The 27,843-nt window shown below is 40.1% G+C and overlaps 1 protein-coding gene across 4 annotated transcripts in view; it reads right to left on the minus strand.

Moving 5' to 3' along the window:
* Positions 1-27,843, minus strand: part of SH3KBP1 (SH3 domain containing kinase binding protein 1) — a 355,548-nt gene that overhangs the window by 196,596 nt on the left and 131,109 nt on the right. For all 4 annotated transcript variants that reach the window (XM_079765733.1, XM_079765735.1, XM_079765736.1 and 1 more), the window contains one exon: positions 13,285-13,408. In XM_079765733.1, the coding sequence (XP_079621859.1) occupies positions 13,285-13,408 (124 nt within the window). The remainder of the gene's footprint in view (positions 1-13,284; positions 13,409-27,843) is intronic.

Genomic DNA, 27,843 nt, shown 5'->3' on the forward strand with positions numbered 1-27,843 from the left:
GCAATTTTGGTTCACTGTGATGTTTGGGGAGGAGGAGCAAGGGGGAGAAAGGTTTTCATTTATGCACTTGTATATAGAGACCATTTGGTGATACAATAAAACACTTTTAAACAAAAATGTTGGGGAAATGCCAATTCTTTCTAAATTGACTTATAATTTTAAAGTAATTCAAGTCCAAATCGCAATGGAATTTTTTAAAACTTCATAATAGGATTTCAGAATAAACAAGTGAGAATAACTAAGATGTTTTTGAAAATGAAGAGTGATAATTGGAAGGACAAAAGCCCTACTATATATTAAAATGTATTATAAAGCCATAATAGATAACTACCTTGATACAAAAATAGTGAGACAAATTAATGACACAGAATCAAAAGTCCTGAAAAAGGCATTTATATATAATAACACTATATGATAAATGAGGTGACTATTTCAAAATAAAAATCAATTTGCATAGTAACCCCATACTATACATAAAAATTTCCTATGGATTAAAATTTAGATGTAAAAAATGAAGCCAACACATAGATGCATGGAACAGATTGACAGATCTCAGAGGGGAATGGGAAGAGATTAACCAAAGAACTTATATATAGATATGCATAGCCCAGGGACACAGATAATAGTGTGGTGAAGACTTGGGTGGAGAGGGGCAACAATAAAAAAATAAATTAAAAAAAGAAAGAAAAAGTGAAGTCAGGAGAATAGAAATTAGGTGAGGATTTATTCGGAGAAATCATAAAAGAAAACATGAATATGCTAATCTGCATAAAAATGTACTATTTCTGTACATCAATACCTATTGTAAACAAAATGAAAAGCCAACAAACTGAGAAGCACAATTTTCCATAAATGACAAAGGAATAATACACTAATCAGTAAGAAAAATAGAAAAATCTTAATATAAGAGCTAAGAATGTGAACAAATGACGGAGAAAAATGTTCAAGCACTCGAGTAATCAAAGAAATTCAAGCTTAAGACACTAATAAGCATTCTTCCCGCTTCTGGTGGTGGTGCAAGCCTTCAAGAAATCAATTTGGTAACAATAACTAAAAGTCCCATAAAATATATACATGCTTTTGCCTGATAATGCCACATTTAAGAATCTTTCCTAAAGAAATCATCAGAGTTGCAGATAAAGATTGATGAGCAAAAATAGCCAACACAGAGTTTCTGACAATGGCAAGAAAAATTGGGACCATAAGTGGATTCTTCCCTTTCCAGCAAAGACTCTATGAAGCACAGAATTTCAAATATAAGAGGTCTGGCTTATAAATTACAGGGAATCTCATTTTTTCTCAAGAAATGAACAATAGAATACCATAGTCAGTTCTCTACCCTTCTCAAATTGATTATCTAATATTTAGGTCATCCCCTGCAAAACAGTGTCTTTTTGATCCCTCAGACTAGCTATCTCCTAGGCAACTGATTGAATAAAGAAAATATAAAGCTTCACTGAGAGATATATAATTTTAAAGACTTGAATAAATGGAATGTCACATCTTGTCCCTCAGCTGGGAGTAGGTAGTGGTATGGGATGTGAAAGAGAATGAGACAGACAGACAAGCACAGCCAGATACTGCATTTTAACACCAATTTGTGTGATAATCTTTCTTTTTAACAGCTTTATGGAGATATAATTTGCATATCATAAAGTTCACCTATTTTAACTGTACAATTATATTTACAGAATTATGAAACCATCATAACTATCTAATTTTAGAACATTTCCATCACCCCAAAAAGAAACCTCATGCCCATTAGCAGTCACTTTCCATTCCCACACCCAGTTCTGGGCAAATGCTAATCACTTACTGTCTCCAGGGATTTGTCTATTCTGGACATGTCATATAAATGAAATCATACAATGTGTGATCTTTTGTGTCTGGCTGCTTTCACTTAGCATAATGTTTTCAAGGCTCATCCATGCTGTAGCATGTACTGATACTTCATTCCTTTTATTGTCAGATAATATTCTGTTGTATGGATAAACCAAATTTTCTTCATCTATTCATCAGCTGGTGGACATTTCGGTTGTTTCCATTTGGGGGCTATTATGAATCATGCTGCTATGAACATCTGTGCACAAATTTATATGTAGACATGTATTCATTTCTCTTGGGTGTGGAATGCTGGGTCATATGGTAACTTTATATCTAACTTTTTGAGGAACTGCCACAGTGTTTTCCAAAGCAGCTGTGCCATTTTACATTCCCACCAGCAATGTATAGTTCATAGTATTCCCTTACAATCCTTTAAATTTTTAATTCCTCTTATTAGTAATTTAAATCTCCTCTCCTTTTTTATTGATTAGTGTAGCTAAAATTCATCAATTTTGTTGACTGTTTCAAAGAACAAACTTTTGGTTTCATTGATTTTCTGTATTGTTTTTTTTATTTTCTATTTTGTTCATTTCCACTCTAATCTTTATTATTTTCTTCTTTCTGTTTGCTTTGAGTTTAATTCACCTTTTTCTAGGGTAAAAAGTTAGGCTATAGACAAACCCATTTCTGGGTATATATCCAAAGAAAATGAAATCACTATCTCGAAGAGATATCTGTACACCCATGTTCACTGCAGAATTATTCACAATAGCCAATACATGGAACAACCTAAGTGTCCATCGACAAATGAATGGATAAAGAAATTGTGATACACATACACACAGAGGATATTATTCAGCCATAAAAAAGGAAATGCTGCCATTTGCCATTTTATTACATTATGCTAAGTGAAACAAGTCAGACAGAGAAAAACAAATCTTTTATGTTCTCACCACAACTAAAAACAACAACAACACCTGGTAAGTATGTGAGGTTAAAGAAGCGTTAACTAACCATATTGTAGTAATCATTTTACAATATATACATGTATCAAATCATCAAAATGTACACCTCACCCTAGCCGGTTTGACTCAGTGGATAGAGCGTCGGCCTATAAGGTCCCAGATTTGATTCTGGTCAAGGGCACATGCCTGGGTTGTGGGCTCGATCCCCAGTAGGGGGCGTGCAGGAGGCAGCCAATCAATGATTCTCTATCATTATTGATATTTCTAAATCTCTCTCCCTTCCTCTCTGAAATCAATAAAAATATATTTTTAAAATGTACACCTTAAACCTACATATGTAATATGTCGATTATATGTCACTAAACCTAGGGGCCGGGGGGAGGGGGAGAAAATGCATGTATTGATTTCAGATTTTTTTTAAATATAGGCATTTTCAGCTATAAATTTCATTCTAAGTAAGCATTGCTTTAGATATATGCAGTAAATTTTTGGATGTTGTGTTTTCATTTTCATTCATCTCAAAGTATTTTAAACTTTCCCATGTGGATTCTTCTTTGACCCACTGGTTATTTAGAAGTATGTTGTTTCATTTCCATATATTTGTGAATTTCCCAAATTTCCTTCTGTTGTTGATTTCTAATTTAATTTCACTGTGGTTGGAGAACATACTTTGTATGATTTTAATCATTTTAAATTTATTGGGACTTCTTTTTTAGCCTAGCATATGGTCTGTCTTCAAGAATGCTCCACGGGCAACTGATCAGTGGTTGTTTCATGAAAACGATACTTTATTATTATTTTTCATAAATCTGTTATTTCTTTCCAATGCTCTGGGGTCTTACTAGACGTTTACCATTAACAACTACTACTGTATTCAGGAAATTACTCCCTACCCTACTTCACTTTATTACCAGCCTCTGCCCCAAAACTTATTTTCTTTCCTCATTTTTATCCTTACAATTTTCTTAAGGGAATTACCAAGAGTTGTCTCTTTTTTTTTTTTTTACAGAGTGTGAGATTTGCATGAAGTCCCACAGAATCTTTAGGGGAGCAGCAGAAGTGGGTCTGGAATCTGCCAACAGCTTATTCAGGTCTCCAGAGAAACACAAATGGAACAAACAGCTTAGTCCTCCCCAAATGTTCTCCCTCACGCATGTGCACACACATTGGAAGATTCTGGCTTGTGCTCTTTTTCCCTTCCTGGTTGTGGACATGGAGGGGCCGCCCACTTGGCCTTGCTGCTGGGCCCACTCTCGGCGTGACCATGGGTTAGGGAGATATGCCATGAAATGTCCTTGTTCAGGGCACGAAAGTCCCAGGGCCTCACAAGCACAAAAAGCGACGACTCCAAAGATATAAACTAAGGCTGCAGGTAGCACCAGAGGAACCAGGCTGTGATGCTAGACCAATAGGTGTAATATGAAGAAATTGAGGAAACTACAAAAGAACACGCCCCTTTTCCAGGGCTTTCTACACACGAGGACAGCTGCTATCTCACTACAATACCTCTAATTAACCTACCAGCTCTCTACCCAGAACAAGTTCTCTTTGGGAGGGAGGATCCCAGCGGTCCTTAAGAAGATCAGTCCCCTAGATCAGAGGGGTGTCCTTTCAGGTCCCCTGGAAAGAGGCTCCGTGTCTTCTTGCGTAGCATATTGATGAGTTATCCCTGCATTAGGTTGAAGGCCACCTCAGGGATTCTATAACTCCAGAACTCTAAAATGGCCAGCTAGACGGGTTTTCCTGATGGCCTGTTTCACTAATGGGGGCAAGAGTGAACAAAGCTCTTTTTTATGTACATTCAGGGTTTTAATGGAATCAGGAAAAGCTAAGATTCCTCATCTTTCAACCAAAACAGATAGAGAAGGCAATGGGATTGTTTGAGTATGTGGAACTACTGTTTTGTCACCACTATAAAATCTGCCCCTGCAATCCCAGGTTCCATCCTGACCCAAGTCCCAGGCAGACCTGGCCTCACACCATTCACTGGGTCAGCCAGCTCAGCCCAGTTTTCCTGCCAAAGCCCAGCCCAAGGAGACAGCTTTTAGACCCAAGGATCCAAGAAGCCATCACAGGGAAAAATCCCTTTCAGCTTGTCATTTGAAAAAGTACCCAAAGGACTGGCTTTTCAAGTTTAGATTCAGGTTATGTTCTCTAAGCATCATCTAAAGATAGAGCTACAAGCTTTAGAAGCATCATCAGTCATTTTTCACAGTGCCAACACCATCATCTCTGCTCACTCACTTTAATATTCCCTGTGCAAGGTGGAATCTGAAGATGATCTCAGAGGCGCTTAGATAGCACTTTGCCCTGCATTTTAAAGCCCAGCACATCTCAAAGCACAATCCTAACTAGTATTCAGTAAAATGTGGTTCGTAATAAAAGATAAACAAGTTTCCCTACCACATATGCTAATGTGCTTGTCAGTCTCTAAGAGGGTGTTAGTGCATGCCGCTGTAGTTACAATTTATTTGTCCAGAGAGCCAATTTTCTCTCCCTCTTTGTCTCCTTCTCTCTCCCTCTCTCCATCCCTCTTCTGTGGAATATTTTGCAGAGCTATAATTCCATGCAACATACACTGAGACATGCTGGCCTGGCTTCTATCTGTGTGTGTCATGCTTGTTGCACAGTCTTCTCTCTGATGAAAATATACAATAGCATCCCTTCTAGAACATGCCTTACACAGACAAATTTGGGCACACAGAAATCCAACTCGGTACTGGTAAAAAATAAGCACTGCATATGACGGTGCCGTGTACTTGAACTCAGCACTATCCTTGGAGCCTGGTGTATTACATAGAACTTGCACAATTCCAGCATTCTGCACCACATGAATCATAAACTCTGCAACATGAGAAATCTCCAGTCACTCCCAATTATATGGACTCTCTGACTTTTTAAAAGTACCTAAGGCTTCATGCCAGCAATATAAAAAAAACAAAATAGGAAGGCAGATTTACAAGGAGGTTATACACAGTGTGTGGAACTCCGTATGCTTTTTCCTATAGCAGCAAAGTCATAAGTGGTGATTAAGTTCCCAGATAAACCCGGCAATGTAGCTACAAGGCACATCTGTAATGTCATCAACAAACAAAAACAATTAAATTAAAGAAGAAACATTTTTATTTATCAAGAATACTTAGACTTGGTGGTATACCCAGAGCAGGGCAGAAGGGGAAGCCCATGCCCAGGCAAGAAGGGGCTTCCTGTAGAGAAATGACAAATGATAATAAAGCCAACATAGTCAGTTGCCTTTTTATTTCACCACCTGCTGACAACTGAAAACAACATCAGTAATAAAATACTGCTCCTTTGAGGAAAACTGGGTACAACAAGAAATGTAGAAGCAAAGTTGACCCTTGAACAACTGGGGTTTAGGGGCACTGACCTCCCACACAGTAAAAAATCTGCGTGTAACTACATAGTCAGGGGGTATTTGGAGCTATTAAGGAGGAGACTTTGGCTTCCCTACAGGGATTTTAATGTAATACTTTATTCTGTCCAAATTAATATCTACACCCAGAGTCATGCTTGCAGGAGTCCTGTTTTTATGTTCATCAACAATGATCCTGGTCTGTGGAGGTATAAAAGAATGAACAAAGATAGAGAAACAGAGTCTATGCGTTCAATAAGAAAAATTTGTCTTTTTAAATTTTCTCTCTCTTCTTTTCTTTTTCTTTTTTTTAAATTTGTCTTTTTTTTTTTTCAGTGTGTGCTACATAGCCAGACATGGAAACAAGCTAAGTGTCCAAGGATGGAGGAATGAATAAAGCAGATGTGGCGTATATATACTGTGTGTGTGTGTGTGTGTGTGTGTGTGTGTGTGTGTGTAATGGAACATTACTCAGCCATTAAAAAGATGAAACATTGCCATTTGCAGTAACATGGGTAGATCTTGAGGGTATTATGCTATGTGAAATAAGTCAAACAGAAAAGGACAAAAACTGATGATTTCACTCATGTGCAATATAAAACCAAAAGCAATAAACATACTGATAAAACAAAACAAAAACAAACTCATAGATACAGACAACAGGATGGTGGTTACCAGAAGGGAAGGAGGGTCGGGAGAAAATGAATTGGATGAAGCATGGGTAAAATATATGGTAATAGAAGGAAACTAGACCTTGGATGGTAAGCATGTAATAGAGTATACAGATATTGAGTTACAATGTTGCACACCTGAAATTTATATCATGTTATTAACCAATGTTACCTCAATAATTTTTTTTTTGTTAATTCTCACCTGAGGACATATTTCCATTGATTTTGAGAAAGAGTGAAAGAGAGAGGGAGAAACAGAGAGAGAGAAACTTTGATGTGGGAGAGATACATCAATTGGTTGCCTCCTGACCAGGGCCGAGGATCAAGCCTATAACCAAGGTACGTAACCTTGACCAGAATTGAACCCACCACCCTTCCGTCCATGGGCCGATGCTCTATCCACCTAGCCAAACCATTAGGGTACCTCAATAATTTAAAAAAATAAATCATTTGTTTTTTAAAAAGAGAGAATGTGTTTAATATAAGAAGTGTGAGTCTGTGATGGAATTGCATGAATGGAGAACACTAAGTCATCTCGTACAAGGTTCACCCAGGGAGAAAGAAAAGGTGGAGAGGAGGAGTTTCCTAGGAGAGCCACCAGGTGGAGCCACCACCACAAAACCACTTCATGGATGGTCCTCTGGATGGACTTGGGTAGAAACCCAGCAGGAGTGCAAAGTAAATCTAAATCAACAATTGTTCCATGGGACACTCATTACTCTAGTGTTAATGTCTTAGAACCAGGATGCAGAGATTGAAAGGAGATGATAGAAAAAAATCTAAAAACCAGTTTTGTAATTGACTTACATATAAAAATTGTACAGAAAATGTACAATAGCAATACCCCTCCAGAATGGCTTTTTCCACCCATTTCACCACTACTACGGTCCCAAGAGGCAGTACTACTCATATAAGAAAATGAACAAGGGCAACATATTCTAACATCAATTACTGGCCCTGACACAGGCTCCCAACAGAACCTGTACAGAAAAGCAGTCAGGGATCAGTTACTTTAAAGGACCGCTCCATGGTCTCTTTACTCTCAACATTTCAAGAACAAAGGCCCACTGGGGGGGGAGGGGATGACTATAAATGTATATACAGGTACATTCACACAGATATATGTATTATTGAATAACTATAAATTATATCCACCCACATTCACTGCCAAGTTGCCAGTTTTATTTTCATTTCCTCATGGGAAAGACCAGCTCAGATGATAGCCAAGAGTTTGCACACAACAGTAATACCTTTTCTTAACTCTTACACTTCTAGCTATCCATAAAAGCCAGCAATTTAGATCAAATTGACAGGTGGTTTGGAAACTCAAAGAAAAATCGGACCCAACACACCATACTTTCCGATTCCTAGTTGACTGGGGGTAATTCACATTTATTTCTCAAAAAGGAAATTTGAAATGAAAAACATCTTGTTTCTATATAAACAAATCCCCAGATCTCACATCCACCTTAAATAACAAAGCACTGAAAAAACAAAGCAGATGACCTTTCCTTTATTAAGGACCACACTCTTCCCATCCTTTGTTTATAGTTTCATTTCAAGCAAAAAGCCAACTGTCCATCAAGATCCAGACCAGTGCCTCAGAGACAACACGAGGGTTCCACGCCAACATATGCACATTTGCACACATGTGCACATTCACTCATATTCTAATGAACAAGCCAAAGGTACCTGGAGAAGACTATTCCAAGTAGCCAAGTAAATGCTAAAGAAATAAAAACTTGAAATAAACATCTACCCTTCAGCAGAAATAAAGGAGGGAAGTCACTATGGCCTGGTCTGTTTAGGGATTAGAATGACTAGTGCTGAAATTATAAGGAAAAAAAAACAAACATTAGGTAAAATTCTTCTGACAGTTACCAGCAGCAGACCAAAATGGAGAGCCCTCTGTGCAGCAAACACTGGGCCCATATTAATGTTGAAGGGCATGTGTGTGTCACCCATCCACACACAAAATGAAGTCTGAAGAATTTCTGCACTAACTTTTAAAGCAACAGTGTGTCACCAGAGGCAGAGCAGCTGTTGATCCCTCTGTTAAGGAAAACTTTTGAATTAAACCTGTCTGAAGGACGAAACACATGAGAAATGAGCCCACAGAGAAATGTTCTACAATCAAAGTCATATCCACATATCAACTCAGAGAGCAACCCTCCCCCAGTTCAACTTGACTCTCATCTCAGAGCATCAGTGTTAGAGCATCAGTGTTACAAATAACATCTTTTAAACCATTCGACCTTTCAGCATTAATCTCTGGAAAGGGAGGTAAAATGCAAATGCATAACAAACGTTAAATAAAGATGGTAAAAGCAGTTTATCTTTTGAAAGGCAGATGCCAAGTAGCAGAGCGACTTAAAAAGATGATTATAAAGTACATTTTATATCAAGAGAGCATAACAACAACTATAATAATAATAATAATAATAATAATAGCAAAAAATAATAAATGTGCAAAATACAATAGAGACTTACCAAACACTGAATTCATGATAAACTGGAAATAGAAACAAGGACATATAAAGCCAACCAGAAACTTGCGGAGTGGCTTCACATTCAGAATGACAGAAGTAAGTAAGAGACACATCCCCACATTGCCATAAAAAAGATATAAAATATGAAGCATTTTCTCAACATTCCCCAAGTGACAGAACCAACTGGAATTGCTTGCAGACAGGGCTGAATGGTGTTTTTCTGGTCCTTCTATCGGCCTCAACACCAAGCACAAGGGCAGGCCCATAGTGGGTATGCAGGAAACATGCTATTGAATGCTCATTTGTATCTACACAAAAGTGAGGAAGGAACACTGTCCAAAATTGTAGGCAGCAAGAGGTGTTTGGTGAGAGGCAGCTTCCCCATGATGTCCACTAACAAGGCAAGAACTGGGAAATGAGAGCCCTGAGACAGAAGCTGGTGCTTACATAGGCCAGCAGGGGACTGGGGACTTAGCCTACCAAATGAATAAAGTTGGTCCAGAAACCCACCTAAGGATGAAACGAAATTTCTTATTTCATTTTAATTCAAGTAGAAAAGAGTCCATATTCAAATAGACAAAATCCTCCTTGCTCAGTTTCAAGTATTAGTTAGCATATTTGCTGTTAAGCTCAAGGTTTGAATGTATTTTTTATAAAACTCCTCCATATAGTAATGTTGCAATTTAGAAGGGGCCATCATTCTCATATGGTTTTAATGATAGAAAAAAAAACAAAATAATAAATCACTCTCAAAAGGAAACAGACAACCTTTTTCAGTCTGGTTCATGAGAATGACATTGTCTCCAAGGAAAGTTTTCAGATTTATAGCTGCAATTTGTCAACATTCTGAGTCTGGGATAACTTTAGGATATACAACATCCATGCTGCAAGTTGAAATGAAAAATGACTTCTTAGTTCTTGGGAAAGGCTTGTTTTAAACAGGAAGCTCCTTCACTGTGACTCAGGTAAAGCCCAGAGAAGTGGCCAGGGCTGGAGCAAATACAACTGTCCTTACAGTCCTAATGCCTGAAATGGACAGCTGATGACAGCCAAGCCATCTGGAGGAGGACCTGCTCTCTCTCTCTCTCTCTCTCTCTCTCTCTCTCTCTCTCTCTCTTTCAGTCACATCTTTTTCTCAAATGAAAAGCCTATGGAGTCATTCCAGTACCTCCTTAAATCACTCTGCAGAAATCTGCAAAGGTTAAAGCTGAAAATGGAAACTAATCACTCCCCAAACTGATTTTTCCACAGTCCTGGTCTTTCTCAAGGCTATGAATAGCTTTCTTCAAACGTGGGGTATCTTTTGACCTTATTATGCAGGTGCCTCAGGAGGGCGAGCTCATCCCACACTGTGAGGCACTACAATCCATTCACCACTGCCGAAAAGTGAGGCGTGTCCCCAAATGCAAAATCCGCTGGACACAATTGGGCAAACTTCTTCAGCTAAGTCTATCTCAAGTTCAGCACCCAGTGAACTTGACTCATCATAGAAACAGACTTCACTTTTTCTTTATTAAGCCAATGCTAAGCCTATATCAACTGATAAGGCCCATATATAAATAGTCATCTCATCTTTGATAAAGAAAAAGAACTTGTGTTAACTCCTAAATCCTCACAGGGTGGACTCACATACTGTAAGAAATCAAAGCAGGCTGTTACTAAACTCTGAAAGCAACTTCCCTCTATAACAACAGCCATAGACAAAAACATCTAACAGATTTTTAGGGACAAAGCTGGATGGAAACAAAGGGAAGGAGGAGACTTTGGTCATTTACAAATAACTAATTAAAACTTGAAAAATTGGTTGGACGGAAGTGTTTCCAAGTGACTAGAATCATCCCACAGATTTAGCCTCTGATCCTTGTTTTAAGGGGAAAAAAGTGGTTTTTCATTGATTTGGGGGTGGGAAAAAATGTAGCTTTTGAGCTCAACACAATGAACTATTTATCTGGCCTTACAAGGCCAATCAATCCACCCGCTGTTCAGTATAAGGAGTAGTAGGATCCTGGTAGTCTTGATGGGCGGGGGCAGGGCCGAAAACAGCACTGGGCCTGGTACACAATGCTTCCCTTCAACTGGAAATTTATGTTGGGCCCAGGTGACCCAGGGGTCAGTGTGAAGCCTGGGACAGCATGAAGATGTTTTGCTAAATGTTTCATATTTACAGAACGCCCCATGTGCTAAGGTCTCAGAGCCACTGCCAGGTTCATTATATAAAATACCTAAGAGTAAAATGTTGGTCAGAATCAGGCTGCAGGCCTAAGGTGAAGGTTTAAAAAAGGAACATAGCCAGTAAGCTACTCTTTTTAATTCCATTTTTTGGTTAATGAAGAATTTCATAGGGGACCTCAAAGGCCAGGTTTTTAGTTGTAAAGAGACAATTATCTAAAAAGTTCGATTCCTTCATTGATTTAACGTTCTCGGGTATTTTTACCAAACTCATCCAGATAATTACCTTAATTCCTTAATTAATTTCTTATCTTGTTAAATTTAATTAATTACCTTAATTGTCTTATTTACTTTACAAAAGCAGGGCTAGCCGAGAGGCCTTGGCCGCTGATCAATATGTACCTCAGCTCACTGCCCCCAGAAGCATCAGGAGGAAAGGAGGGCTCAGATCAGCAGGGGTTTGGAGACATGTACAGACACTCACTGAGCTCTAGCTGTCCAAACCCGATGAGAGCAGGCTGGCCTCAGGAGCTCTGGAACTTATTTGCAAGAATGTAGGAGACACTTTTGGGGAGGACTATAGGTTTACAGCAAATTATGCTAATTCTTAAAATGGGCAATCTCCTGCATTGGTAGGAGAAGGAGAGGGGGGGAAGGGAGGAGAGGGGAGGGGAGGGGAGATCCTATAGCTGCTAACCATTGTGGGCCTCCAGCCAATATTTAATCTGAGTAATTTTTTAAAAAAAGGAAATGTAACCCAGGGCAGCTGGAGGGGGTAGAGGAAGAAGCAGGAAGGAAGAGAGATACAAAGCAATGGATCAAGCACTATGATCAATGGACAGTTTATTGGACAAATCCTTATGCTGCATAAATTTTATGAAAGATTAGGTGTTCTTCCCCATGGTTATGTAAACTTGCCTTTTTTTTTTAAATGGAACTCTTTGCTAATACATTTCCTGCCCCTACTTTTGAACAGCTCTATATTTCTCTTTAAGGAAGTAATAAGCCTGTGAAAAGCCTGCAGCTGATGCTAACCTACCTCCGGCAGGCTTAATGTGTGCCCTGGTTGATCCACCAGGAGGGCAGGGTCGGGGGAAAAAAACAGGGAGTCTAGTGTGACCAGAATCTAAAATTGAGTCGAATCCTCTCTGCAGCCTTATATTCTCTCTCCTATCATTTCAAACAACAATATCACAAAGCGGAGGGGGGTACAGGAGAAAACAAAACTCCAACAAGCTTATACCTAAAAATCTGCCTTGAGGTCTCAAAAGAGGGAAACAAGATGGTTAAAGATCTCTTGGTTAGATGGATGGATGAGCTCTACCTTATATGTACTGCCTCCTGAACTGACAGAGACAAGGTGTGTTCAGGAGCCCAGCAGTGAGAGATAGAAAGACCCTGATAAAGCCTGCCCCTAAATTAAAAAGAGAGCATGGCCAGACATGGACACAGCCTGCACCATAGCATTCTCTAAAGTCACCTTCCATCCATAAAAACAGATATGAAAGCAAAAGCTGAAGTCCTAGAAAAATCATCATTCACAAATTTAGTTTACTTTCCCGCTGTCAAAAAATATTATTAGTTCTCTTTATTATAGTTATTGTATCGTTACTGGCCGTGTGTGTGTGTGTGTGTGTGTGTGTGTGTGTGTGTGTGTCCAAAACGTATACTAAAAAACCAAAAAGGGCAAATGCCAGTCAATTTTTCAGCAATGTGAAATTTGACACAGTTCACCCGGTAGTCTTGGTTTATGTTTGTGTGTGGGGAAGGGGCTCTTTCTTTTTTTTCCATACCTCTCTTATTGGTTCTCAGAATTGTTTCAGAAGACAGCAAAGCATTTCCACTGGACACTTCGTGCATGGGCTTTTCTGGAGCTTTGCTGGAGAGAGGGTCTTTCTTCATCTCTTTCTTTATTTCCTGTGAGGATAGATAAGATGAAAACAAGATTGTAGTTTGGTATTTTAAAATGCTTCTTTGACTATCTTATGCTTCAGTTTTCTGGCAATCAACTATAATGATCTCAACTCAGTATACCAGGATGTTTTAAAAACACCATTTTCTATATTTTTGTAGTTTTTTCCCCTTAAGTTTCTCAGAGAAGCGTCTGGTCCCATAAAATGAAATGATGGCCGACATGGTGATGTGACCTTATGTGACTATGGACATTCCAAGTGACCATAACCACACAGCTGTGACAGCCCATTCTACTTTTTTAACAATGGCAAGCTTTGGCCAGGCGGAGTCATCCCTTAAAAGACTTCTGGTTTCTATTCTTCCCAATAGGGGTTTAGAGAAGTAAATTCCCAAATCACCATTGTGTTCACAATTATGCTAAACCCAAAAGAATATGATTTAAGTTCATTTACAGTCATCAAGTTCCTCTGACTTTTTAACTCGTGACAAAGAAAAATATAAGGATAATAAGTGAAATAAAGACTGTCATTCTAGGCCTGGGGTCAGCAAACTATAACCTGCCACCTGGTTTTATAAGTAAACTTGCATTAAAACAAAAATGCCTTCATTTGCTTAAGTATTTTCTACAGCTGCTTTGATGCTACATATCAGAGTTGAGTAGTTGAAAGAGAGATCAAAGCCTAAAACACCCAGCTCTTTACAGAAAAAGTTTGCTCTAGGAGTTCTCGTATCAAAGCTCCATTAAGATATAGATTTTTAAAACCTGATGGCTGATATAATGATTTCAAATTACTTTAATAATTTACATAATTATTTTCAAAAGCATTATTAACCTGAAATGATAACTCACAAACTGCAGATCTGGAGCAGGGGGTTCCTGAGCTAGTGTGAACCCATGATCACAATGACTCGGTGAAAAAGAAAGCTAAGGGCTAGACCCAAAGCATGGCTGAGTGGCAGGAAGGCTCAAGGAGGAAAAGTGTTCTTTAGAAAGAACAAAGGGGCAAGAAATGGGGAGGGGCTACTTCTATGGAATGAACATGAAGATGGTAAATGAGGTAGGGGACCACAATTCGGCCTGGGCAGAGGCAGAAAGAAAAGAACAAAAGCTTGTCAAAACACAGCCACTGCCTGGCAGCTTCCTACATATACACCAGAGTTACTATAGTCAAGTCCCAGTTGCTGAATGGCTGGCTGGGTTCACAACAGCCTCACCCTCCTTCCCTCTCTCCCTCCCTGCCTCCCTCACCAGGGCCCCACCGGAAACCAGCAACTGGGGCTGGCGCTTTGCTGGGTTGAGAGTTTCAGCTGGCACCCCAGGCCAGCACAGCACAAAGCTGTGTGCATTCATGTATATGTACATGGACTCCCACCTCAGCAGCCCAGCACCTGCTAAAACAGCAGTTGCTGGGGGTTTCTGCAGCTTCACAGGCAGATGGCATCAGGGGACAATCTGCAAACATTGCCCGCCTGAGGCACATGATGAGATGCTTTCTTAGTGGCGGCTGCCAGACTATGGTTCTAGAAGTAAAGAAAAAAAACCACCAAGGGGGCTCATTCTCCAACAGCTGGTTCTTTGGGGGTAGAACAGTTGCTCAAATCTCACTTTCCATTGCAGTGTGGATATGACTGGACATCACGTAATACAGTGATGCAGCATCCAATGTTGCCAAGTAGTAGTTCAGAGAAATTCAGTGGGCTGGATGATATGACAAGCATTTGCTTAGCACTAATAGCTAATGGCACACAGTTGGGGAAGAGGCAGAAAGGGGCAAAAGTTTGAGAGACTGGGGTGGTTATCGGAGATGGCTTCAGAAGCCATGGTTTGTTAAGAATGCTTGCAGCCCAGGCTTCAGAGCAGCACCCCATGTACTTGGAAGGGCTGATCTGATTAAGCAAGTGTTTAAGGGCAGGGAAACCAGCACCAGGAGAGGTGTTGGTTCATAAATCCCAGAGTCCTTTGTCCCCACAATGATTTTTTTACATTTGCCAGATTGAGAAGCCTAATGATGACCAAATTCTCAAGCTGATTTTTAGATGAAAGCGGGGAGAAGACAAAACATAACGTGCCCTGTATTTTTCTGGAGAAACCAATCAGACACATGGGTTTGGGCAGTACATCTTGCTCTCTGCCTGCACAACACCCAGATACACCAGGCTCTACATAGCGCCATCCAACAACAACATCTCCCCTCTATCCTACCCCTTTTCTCTTAGATAAAGGAAGCTATTTTGCTTGATAGTCCATTATCTACCCACTTACCCAGGCTGGAAAACCAAGTGTTAGCCCCATAACTAACCAGTCTCCCAGTTGGGCTTTATCTACTTCCTCAATTTCTCTGTTTCTCTCCATTCCTCCCATACTGCCTTAGAAACATGAACACCAGCACTAGCTGGTTTGGCTCCGTGGATAGACCCTCAGCCCGGGACCTAAAGGTCACAGGTTCAATTCCAGTCAAGGGCACATACCCAATCTCTGCTCCCTCCCCCTGTTGGGGCCTGTGCAGAAGGCAACAAATCAGTGTGTCTCTCTCACATCTACATTTCTCTCTGTCTCTCCCCGTCCTTTCCATGCTTTCTAAAAATCAATGGGAAAAAATCCTCTGGTAAGGATTACAAAATAAAAAACAAAAATAAAAAAACAAGAAACCAAGATGGCGGCATAGGTAAGCACCTAAACTGCTGCCTCGCACAACAATTTCAAAACTACAACTAAAAGACAGAACGGACATCATCCAGAACCACAGGAAAGCTGGCTGAGTGGAAATTCTACAACTAGAAGGAAAGAGAAAAGCTCACGGAGAATCAGAGGAGCTCAAAGGGCTGAGGTACAGAGACATGCACACAGAGAGGAAGGGCGGCCGAGTGCCTGGCTGGCTTTTTCTGGCGGGAGGGGGAAGGAAGCCCCCGACTGCACTGACCCCCAGTTCCGACTGCACTGAACCCCAGTTCTGGCCGAAACCCCATGGACCCAGGCTCGTACGGGGGGAGTCTGGACTGTCAGGTAGAGAAAAAGGCACACGGAGACTCGAAGTCTCGGGGGAGCCACCGTGGGCAGGGGTCTGGAGGCGCACGCACACAAATGCGTGCAGAGAAGACTGACTGTGGAGGTTGCCGCAGGCTTTCCCTGGCGGAAGGGAGTCGGAAGCTCCTGACTGCACTGAACCCCAGTTCCGATTGCACTGAACCCCAGTTCCGGGCGAGCCCCTGGGGACCCACACTCTTACAGGGGGAATCTGGACTGTCAGGCGGAAAATCAGGGGAGCCATGGAAGGCAGAGGTCTGGAGGCGCGCGTGCAAGGGCAGGGCTGATGGGAAGCCAAGACTGTCTGCTCAGCCCTGAGACTCCGCCCCATCCAAGCTGAGCACAGAGGCTTTTGCAATTTTGCAAGTCTGGTCCTATAAGGCTGTCTCCAGCACAGTGGTCTCCCGGCGTAGACACAGCTGATACTCACAGCCAATTGGCCAGGAGGTCAATTCCTCCCAGTGATACCAACAACAATCAAGACTTAACTACAACAAGACTGTACACACAGTCCACAAAGGGGTGCACCAAGAGTGTCCACCTCAGGTAACTGGGGAGGCCGACCCACTGGGCCATATAGGAAACCTAGCACACAAAGCTACCCTACCAACTCAGGGAAGCAGCGAAAATGCAGAGACAAAGAAACAGATCACAAACGAAAGAAATGGAGGTAAACAAACGACTGGATATAGAATTCAAAACCACGGTTATAAGGTTTTTCAAGAATTTCCTAGAAAAATCTGATAAATTTAGCGAGACCCTCGAGGATCTGGAAAAGGACCAACTAGAAATTAAACATACACTGACTGAAATAAAAAATTTTATACAGAGACCCAACAGCAGTCTAGAGGAATGCAAAAATCAAGTCAAAGATTTGAAATACAAAGAACCAAAAAACACTCAACCGGAAAAGCAAAAAGAAAAAAGAATCCAAAAAGTTGAAGATAGTGTAAGAAGCCTCTGGGACAACTTCAAGCGTATCAACAGCAGAATTATGGGGGTGCCAGAAGAAGAGAGAGAGCAAGATACTGAAAACCTATTTGAAGAAATAATGACTGAAAACTTCCCCCACGTGGTGAAAGAAATAGACTTACAAGTCCAGGAAGCCCAGAGAACCCCAAACAAAAGGAATCCAAAGAGGGCCACACCAAGACACATCATAATTAAAATGCCAAGAGCAAAAGACAAAGAGAGAATATTAAAAGCAGCAAGAGAAAAACAGTTAATTACCTACAAGGGAGCACCCATACAATTGTCAGCTGATTTCTCAACAGAAACTATGCAGGCCTGACGGGAGTGGCAAGAAATATTCAAAGTGATGAATAGCAAGAACCTACAACCAAGATTACTCTACCCAGCAAAGTTATCATTCAGAATGGAAGGTCAGATAAAGAGCTTCACAGATAAGAAAAAGCTAAAGGAGTTCATCACCACCAAACCAGTATTATATGAAATGCTGAAAGGTATTCTTTAAGAAGTGGAAGAAGAAAAACATAAAGATAAAAATTATGAACAACAAATACATACCTATCACCAAGTGAACCTAAAAATCAAGTGAATTAAAAATCTGAGGAACAGAATAAACTGGTGAATATAATAGAATCAGGGGCATAGAAAGGGAGTGGACTGATAATTCTCAGGGGGAAATGGGTATGGGGGGTGCAGGAAGAGACTGGACAAAAATCGTACACCTATGGATGAGGACAGTGGGGGGGGGGGGAGGTAAGGGCAGAGGGTGAGGTGGGAACCGGATGGAGGGGAGCTATGGGGGGAAAAAGGAGAAACAATTGTAATAATCTGAACAATAAAGATTTATTAAATTAAAAAAATAATTTAGAAATAATAAAAACAAACAAACCATGAACACCAGGCAAAGAACTTGAGTAGACATTTTTCCAAAGAAGGTATACAAATGGCAAATAATCTCATGACTACATGCTCAACACCATTAGTCATTAGGGAAATACAAATCAAAATCATAATGAAATACCCCTTCATACCCATTAAGATGGCTGGATTTTTTTTTATAAAAAGGAAAACAGTGTTAATGAGGATGTGGAGAATTGGAACCCTTTTACATTACGGGTGGGAATGTAAAATGGTGCAGTCACTGTGGAAAACAGAACTACCATATGACTAAACAATTCCACTCCTAGGTATATACCCCAAAGAACTGAAAGCAGGGACTCAAATAGATACTTGCATGCCAACATTTACTGCAGCAAAGCTCTCCTGCTACACCTCACCTCTCAGGAAAAAACTGCTGTCCTGGCTATAGCAAGGAGACTCAAAATCACCTCACCTTGCCTCCAGCGGAGATCTTCACTTCCCACCATGCCTGAATAATGCACTACTACTTTATCTATAAGCCCATGAGTACTGAGGCCCAAGTCCTGGGAGTCTCTTATCATCCATACACAAAAAGCTCTTTGCTGCAGAGGAGGGTGGAATTGGCACTGGAGTAACTCCTGCCTCCAGCTGCCAGCATCTGGCTACCTGGAGCTCTCCAAGGTTCTGATCCAGGTGGTAGGATACTGGATTTCCTAGATTTGAGTGTTTCTAGCCCCCAACCCTCAACTCAGCTTTTTTACCACTAGGCCTCTGCTTTTAACCATTTGTTAAGAACCTGGATCCCAGTGGTAGAGGCCACACCCTGGGCCAGATGTGTGGGCCACAGGGGCTTATAGAAATCCTACATGTCTACATATATAAATCAGCAATTATTGTACTTACTTAAAAACACTAAATAGTTGGGTATCAGCAAAACTCTAGGAGAGAAAGGAAACCCGGTTTCTCTTTATCTCAAGGCTGATGCTTTAACAATGGAAATTCGGCATATACAGTAAAATTAAGGCCATCAATAAGATATTGATGCTGCATCGACACTTGAGCTGTGTGGCAAGGACCGCCCAAGGAAAGAGAGAGGAGGACTCATACCATTCCTGCTTCCCAAAGCACTATGCTGTTCAAAGCCCAAGATGGCTCCCCGCCCCCTAATCTGGAGGCCATATAGCCCCAATAATGCCACTCTAGCAAAATTTCTCTGTGACACATTTAGCAACCTGCAAACAGCAGCCTCATTAGGCAAATGCATAATTTGCATGCAACTGGGAACTACTAGTAAACTAGCATAGTCTGCTTTCTGATGAGTGGAGTTGCCAGAATGTGGCTGGCTGCTGAGCCAAGTCGGCTACTTTTCTCCCCTCCCTCCCCATCCATTACATACTATGCACATGCTGGGTTGAACCTTAATTTCTTTCAATTAACCAAAATACCACACAGTAAAACACCAATGAAGGACCAGTTTGGGGACCCTCTCTCCTCTTATTCTTTATGTCTTCCACCAACTTTGACCCAAGTTACAGCACAGGCTTCATGGTAAATGGAAAGAATGATGTTATGAGGTTGTTGTTTTTTAAAGGAACTCTTATATACTTATTTGCATAGCCCATTGAAATGAACAATAGGGTGATGAAGACCTGGGGGGTTATAGGGGCTGGAAGAAGGGGATAAAGGGTGGAGATGGGAGACATCTGTAATACTGTCAATAATAAAATAAATATTTTTAAAAATGGAACTAGTCCTGGCATCATCATTTATTAAATGGGTGACCTCAGGGGCAATACTGAAAGACTCTAAGTAGCAATTCTGTCTCTAAAAGAAGTCTAATGCTAAGTGCGTTGGCATCACAGAGGTGTCTTCAGAATCAAACAGTGAATTGGAGAGTACTATACAAATTATTTATTGTCATTATTAATGTCATCATTAAATAGCAAATGAATGCTATAAAAAGAACTACACCTAATAACACAGATGAGCTTCACAGTGAGAATGTTGAGTGAAAGAAGCCAGACCAAAAATATGACATACTGTATGATTTCACTGATGTGAAATTTGACAACAGGCAGGACTAATCAATATTGAGAGATCTCTGAACAGCAGTTACCCTGTTACCCTCAGGTACTGACTGTGAAAGGTACAAGAGAGCCTGCTGGGAGGATGAAAATGTTCTATAATTTGGTCTGGGTGATAATTGCACAGATGTACACACACCTAAAAATTCATTGAACTGTATTTCTAAGATCTCTGTACTTCACGATATGCTATTTCAATTTAAAAGAACATAAACGCTTAAATCAGAAGACAGATTCTTTTAAATCAAAATGTGTTCATATCTTGTCCTAGAAGGTGAAAAACATGAAAAGCTAGTGCTTGGGTCTTTTAAAATTCCTATCAGAGGGAGGAAAGCTTTCTGGGATCAACATCAAGGAAATGAATGGTCAGAATGTGCCAGATGCACCCTCCTAAGTGCATGAGCCAAGGAGCATCTCATCTAACTGACACAACCAGCTGAGTGTCCCGCACAGCATCCTTTCTCTACATCACAGCTGCTTTCCTCGTGTCTTGCAGTATTTCCTTCTCTCCTGCTGCCAATAGTACAGGCACATGGAGCAGGCTGTGCCTTGGCCTGCCAGAAATTCTGGTCCTGGGCTTCCCTCTGCCTTAGAGTGAGGCTCAGCAGGGTCCCCTCACTCAGGGTAGATGCAAGGCAGAGCAAAGAGGTGTCATTCCTCAGCATGCCCTGGTCTGTTTCTCTCTGGAGGTAAGGCTTCCTCTAGAGCCAGCTATGGCTGTGGAATCACAGCTGTGCCCCTCCACTAGTTCATGGAAAACCTTTTGCAATATTACCACTGGCAGGAGATAAAAAGGAAATCTCTAAACACAAACCCTTACACCAAATCTACTTATCAAGAGAGTTTTGAATAGCTACAGAATCCTAGAATAGCACATTGCCTTCCCATGCATATCTTCCTGCCCACCCCATGCAAAAAGGCAAGTTGGAGCAGGAGCCACCCAAAACATGTCCTCTGCTTGCAGAACTGCTTTCCCAGCATTTGGCTTCCTTCATGAAAGGCCCGTCAGCCTCAAAAGTCCTGGGAAAACACCGCAAGTATGCTGAAAGCAACAGCAGAGCACCAAGAAGCTTCAGCTGCATTTGTAAGATTCTGTTTCTTTAAAAAAGATATCACATTAGCACAATTTTCAAAAAATACCCATGCTGTTGAACCATGAAATGGAACAACTTCATTAGAGACAACTGTAAAGAAAAATATATATCTATATATCTGTATCTCTATACATCTGTATGTATATAGATATATAGTATATGCAGTGTTTGAAGTAATACAGCAAACTATGAAGATTTGATAAAGTGGCTTGGTGGGCACATGGGTATTTGTTATTCAGTTTCTGTCTTTTACCAATGCTTGAACTATTTCATAAGTTCCCCTAAAAATTACACAGTGAAACCACGTTGACGTCTCATACCACAATGGCTTTCTTATATGTACAAAATATGCTGCCACTGAGAAAAGTGCTCTAACATATCTTCATAAATATACCCAAGATATTTTGGGCTAAAAGCGAACAAGGAAAGTTTTTTGTTTTTTTTTAATGTAACAGGGTACCCACTGTCATGTTTCTATGTAAATCTTCAACCACATATTGACAGTATTTTTTCCCAAGAATCACTGATTCCTTTTATCTCCTATAGAAGCCCAGGTAAGAAGCTCTTGACTTGCAGGACAGGAATGAATGCTGCAAAGAGTTCAGCAAGAACTAGATACCAGACAAAGATCAGAACGGCTACCTCCATGTCCCAAAGAGATAACACAGTCAATGGATATGCAACACAATTACCTGCACGACAGTCATCTCTATATCTTTATATATAATGCCCATTCCCTGCTGAACAGCTAGATTATTACCATTGGATCAAAGGATGTCAATACCAACTAGCTGTTTGGACATGCTTTAGTGGGCACTGAATAAATATTTGTCAAATAAATGGCCAATTTAGCAGAGTGTTATCAGCAGGATGACTATCTATAGACAAGGGAAAGCGTTTTCATTTCAGTGCAAAACTATGACAGCATGGAAATCTGTATCATCCCTACAATGATACAAATGGTGTTCACTGGTTCACAATCAATTCTCATCTCACAGGGTACAGACATGGCTTAAGAGTGGTAGGAAGAAGATACAATAAGAAAATTCACGCAATGCCTCATTTTTTTTAAAACAAGCAGTACTTATTTCTTTATTAGACTGGGAATATTGGACATTCAAAATAAATCTAGTCACTTAAAAAATGAACCTTAAAAGCACTAGAAGAAAACATGAGAGAAAGATTTTACAATCTTTAGGAAAGACTATTTGACACTGACACAGAATCCAGAAGCCACAAAACAAAGGACAGATGAAATACAGAAAAGTATAAATACAATATAGAAAAGAAAAAGAAAAGAAAATTCATCAACAAAGACAAAATGTCAAAGTGGGGGAACAGTGCCAGTTACAGAGAACTCATACCGAAAATTGTAGCATTTACACCTACTGAATTATAATGTTTACCAAGTCCTATCACTAGAATCTGGGCTCTCAGAATACTATCTTTGTTTTCACAGCACGTAGTGCAGTGCCTGGCACACAGCTGGTATTCATATAAAGAGTAAGTACAAGAGATATGAAGAGAAACCACAAAACTTTCCCAAGGTTGACAGCCTAGATAGAGTGGGAGGTACACAATTTTTTAAAATTATAATGAGATATCTTTTTTCCTTGATATTAAATATCATAAAGTTTCTCAATGGCCCTCTCTAATAACCAGTGAATTTATTAGTTCTGCTGATGTGAAACATCATTTTTATCTATAAGATTGGCAACAATCAAAAATTGATAATTTTGGCAATGGTGTAGAGATAGATACCCTCTCATACTTCCCAATGAGAGTATAAATTGATGTATAAATCAGTACAACCTCTCTGGGAAGCAATGCGGCAATTACCTATCAAAAATTTAAATGCCTATGCCTTTTGACTCAGCATTTCCACTTCTAGGAATTTAAACTGCAAATTTACTTGCACATGTGCAAAACAGCATATGTACAAGATTAATCATTATGACATTGCTTAAATTAGCAAAAGACTGAAAGAACATAAATGTGTGTCAGTAGAGAACTGGTTACATGAATTATGATAAATCCAAATCATGTGACTCTCTCCCAAGAATGAGGCTGGTCTGTATCAATAAGGATAACTGCCAAGACATGTTGCTAGGTAAAAAAGCGTAATAATGTATGCTAGCATTTGCATGAGCATGTGCATACTTCATTGTGTGATACAGAACAACAAACCGATAACTGAGGCTGCCTCCAGGGATGGGAAAAAATGACCTAGAGACAGGGGAAGCATATATTTTGTGCCTATTCATTGGTACCATGTGCCTGTGTTAGCTACGCAAAATTTTAATTAATTTAAAAACTAATAATTGAAATGTGTTTACTACTTCCCAATCATTAGACTATTAAGTGCTACTCTTTCTGCAAACAGGAAGAGTTCACACTGGCCCCTAAAATGGTTTGGTTATATAATTTCCAGTCCTAGTTTTTAAAGTCCCAATGCTGCTGGTCGTGATGGCAGTATATATGAACACACACAGTTAAAAGAAAGCTCTTCAGTCTATATATTTTATCAAGAAGGGAAACTGGAAAATTTAAGATGTCGGGGAAATCACACCAGGCCCCAAAACCAATTTTTTTCAATTATATGATATAAAATTCAATTTTTAAAAATATTTGTTATTGATTTCAGAGAGGAAGGGAGAGGGAAAGAGAGATAGAAACATCAATGATGAGAGAGAATCATTGATTGCCGCCTCCTGCACACCCCCTACTGGGGATCAAACCCGCAACTTGGGCATGTGCCCTGGACCATAATTGAACCTGGGGCCCTTCAGTCCGCAGGCTGACGGTCTATCTGCCGAGTCAAACCGGATAGGGGCAAAATTCAATTTTTTTGAATTGTAAGTATAACTAATGACATGACAACAACCCAGAAAAACAAAATGCATATAAAGTGGCAATATTAAATCTTATTTGTAGTTTTAGCATGGGTAGAAACAGTTCACTTTGGTGGCTGGAATGTAAATAAGAGTTTGGACTGAGAGTCCTAAAAAATATGACCCAGCAATCCCACTTCTGGATATTTGTCCAAAGAAATAAAAAACACTAATTCGAAAGATATATGCACTCCTATATTCATTGAAGCATTATTTACAATATCCAAAATATGGAAGCCACCTAGCTGTCCATCGATAAAGAAGATGTGGAATATTACTCAGCCATAAAAAAGAATGGAATCTTACCATCTGTCACAATATGGATGGACCTAGAAGGTATTATGCTAAGTGAAATAAGAAAAATGAACAAAGACAAATACTATATGTTTTCTCTTATATGTGGAATATAAAAAACAAAACAAGCAAACTCATAGATACAAAGAGCTGATGGTTGCCAGGTGGGAAGGGGTGAGGGGAGGATGGGCAAAAAAATTAAAGGGGATTAGTCAATACCAACTTCCAGATATAAAGTAAGTCATGGGGAGTGTACATCACAGGGAATACAGTCAATAATATTGTAATAACTATGTATGCTCACAGATGGGTATGAGGCATTATTTCATAAGGTATATAAATGTCTAACCACTATGCTGTACACCTGAAACTTATATAATATTGTATGTCAACTATAATTTTTTTTAAATTTTAAGACAAAAATAATAAAAAAGAGTTAAGCAGTTTGGGATTGGTTACTTATGCTCAAAAGGGTTAATTACATGATCTCAAATTGAGCTCCTTAAAAAGTGGGCACTTTCTCCATCAGTCCCTTCCGGAAAAATTTTTAAATGTTTCTGATAACATCATACCTACTCCATGAAGCAGTGCTACCTGAAACACAGGAACTATTGGATCAAGTGCTAGGTAAATAGCTTGCTCTTGGAGAAAGAAAGAAAAAAAAGAGGAAGGGACTCCCAAAGTCCAACAGCCACTTCTGCAGTCTTTAACAGCTTTGATGATGACTAAGAGCCTGTGTTCCTTTGGCCCTTTGTTAGAATCCCTGTCAGAGTACCGACCTCTGTACGCTAAATATGCGTCCATAAGTCTCTCTCGCAGCTACTCTGTGAGCACCTCAGGGGTAAGGAATAAGTCTCATTCATCTTTCATCCCCAGACACTCAATAAATGGTAGCCAGCAGGCACTCAATAAATGGTAGCTGTTATCATTAACTCTATCATTTATTAACAGACATCTGAGTACCTACTATGTGCCATGTATAAAGGAAAGCAGTATGTGTATCTAACTCAATGTTAATTTTTACAATCACAACTGCTTCTACGAGTAATAAACTAATAGAATAATGTAAATGCAATAGGATCTTTTACATCTAAAAAGAAGCTAAACATATTTTTAATTTTCCTGGATCTCCTAAAAAATATGGAATTCGCTTGCCATTATGTATACTATGAGTTCACATAGAGCAATTCATTTAATGCTCATAGCCACACTAAGAACTACAGAGCAATATTATCTCTCTTTGACAGGTGGGGGAAGTGGGTCCCAAGAGGAGACCAGGCAATAAAGGATCGAGTGAGGGCTGAAGCCCCAGCAGTCCCATGTCAGAGAAGGTCACACCACGCCCCACCCACCCAATGTGTGTGCTCCTAATGTTGTTCTTGGCCTGCTCTAAAAGACTAACTTCCAAACTGCCATTTAAAAGAGGAGAGACAAGGAAAATGACCACAGAATAAACTTTCAGAAGGGACCAGTGATTTGAAAACTGCTTCCAAGTAATTTTTGAATTTTTACCATAAAAGCACCTGTTTACTGGTTGTTGAAAGAATGTTTATACACACTTCCACCCAGGATAACTTGATTGTCAAGAATAAATGATCCCAAGCCCATGACAAAACAATGCCATTTCATGCTCATTTCCTGATTAAAGCTTTTAGACAGCTGGGCATTTTCATTTCTCAGAGCTGTAGGGAGCTATGTAAATTTCCATGCAGCAACTCCAAGATCATTAATCTAAGGAAAGCGTGTGCCAACAGAATACCAGATTTTATATTGTTTCAGTAAAGAAGAGGAGGGGCAGGTTAATCTAATTACCCTATGTGTGGTCACCTGACAGTGGTTAACAGAAAGATCAAATGCTAAACTGTACAATCAGCAGAAAACTGCTAAGTAATGAGGCATTTCGTATCACAAAAGGAGTGGGAAGAGGGGAGTGAAATTCTTACATTGCTTGAAACCAGATACTACAGCAATAAAAAGAATTATACTGAGCTTATATGAATGATATGCAGAGTATTTTAATTATCATAAGGAGCTTAGAGCATAACTATAGCCCTGGCTGGTGTGGCTGGTTGGGCATTGGCGTGTGCACCAAAAGGTTGCTAGCTCGATTCTGGGCCAGGGCACATGCACAGGTTTCAGGCTCAATCACCGGTGAGGGGTGTGCAGGAGGCAGCATGTTTCCCTCTCACATCAATGTTTCTCTCTCCTGATATTTGGAGAGAGGGAGAGAGAAAGAAACAATTTAAAAACCTCAAAATAAAAATAAAAAATAAAAGCAGAGCTATAAATCTTTGTCTCTGTCTCTTAATCTCTCTCTCTCTCTCTCTCTCTCTCTCTCTCTCTCTCTCTCTCTCACACACACACACACACACACACACATACACACACACACACACAATAAGACTGGAAGATACTTCTAGTAGAGGATGGCTAACTAGAGCTGAAGACATCAGGAACCAGACACAAGTGGGCACTCATAATTAGACTCACCCTGCATCCGTGGCCATGCATTTGGCACTTATCACTCAGGGCCGGCTACTGTTATTTTTCTTCCCAGTAAGGAGCAGCTGGGTTTGAAAAGAGCAGCATTGGCTTAGACAGCTGACACTTCAGTTCAAGTTCTGGCTCTGACACTGCTGAGGCTGTAACACTGGTGCCTCGCATTTGTTAGTTGTAAAATGGGAGATTAAAATGTTTTGAAGATCAAATGAGATCTAGTGGATAAAGGCACAACTTCTGGGTCCCAGGGCTGTCAGGCCCCCTCAGCGGGAGGGGGAACCCCACCTGCCAGTAGGCATGGGTCAGGTACTGAGAAGCCGTGAGTACTAAAAGGAAAAACCTCCTAGTATACAACTCCTACTGTGGTTTGTCTGGCAGAAATCTCAAAAAATGAACTTCCATGCACTGTCTCTCAGAAAGCTACTGGAGGATGTGTTCCACCAAATCAAGTGAGTGAAACAAGAGAGGGAAGGATCCAAGAGGCAGGGTAGTCAATAATGAGAGAGGTGATGGGAATTTCCTGGATAACAGCTTCCAGAGCAACCAGCTCTGGTTGGAAGGTGCTGGTATTTTTTCCAGGGGCGAGGGAGGGGGCAGGGAGATATTAAGAGGCATTTTATAGAGCTATTTAGCTCAAGGTATGAGAAGATTTGGATGTCCTGAGATAACTCAACAAACAAAAAAGAATTATCTGTAGGGAAAATAAAGTAACGTAAGGAAA

This window comes from Cnephaeus nilssonii (assembly GCF_951640355.1).
Source record: "Cnephaeus nilssonii genome assembly, chromosome: X".
Taxonomy (NCBI): domain Eukaryota; kingdom Metazoa; phylum Chordata; class Mammalia; order Chiroptera; family Vespertilionidae; genus Cnephaeus; species Cnephaeus nilssonii.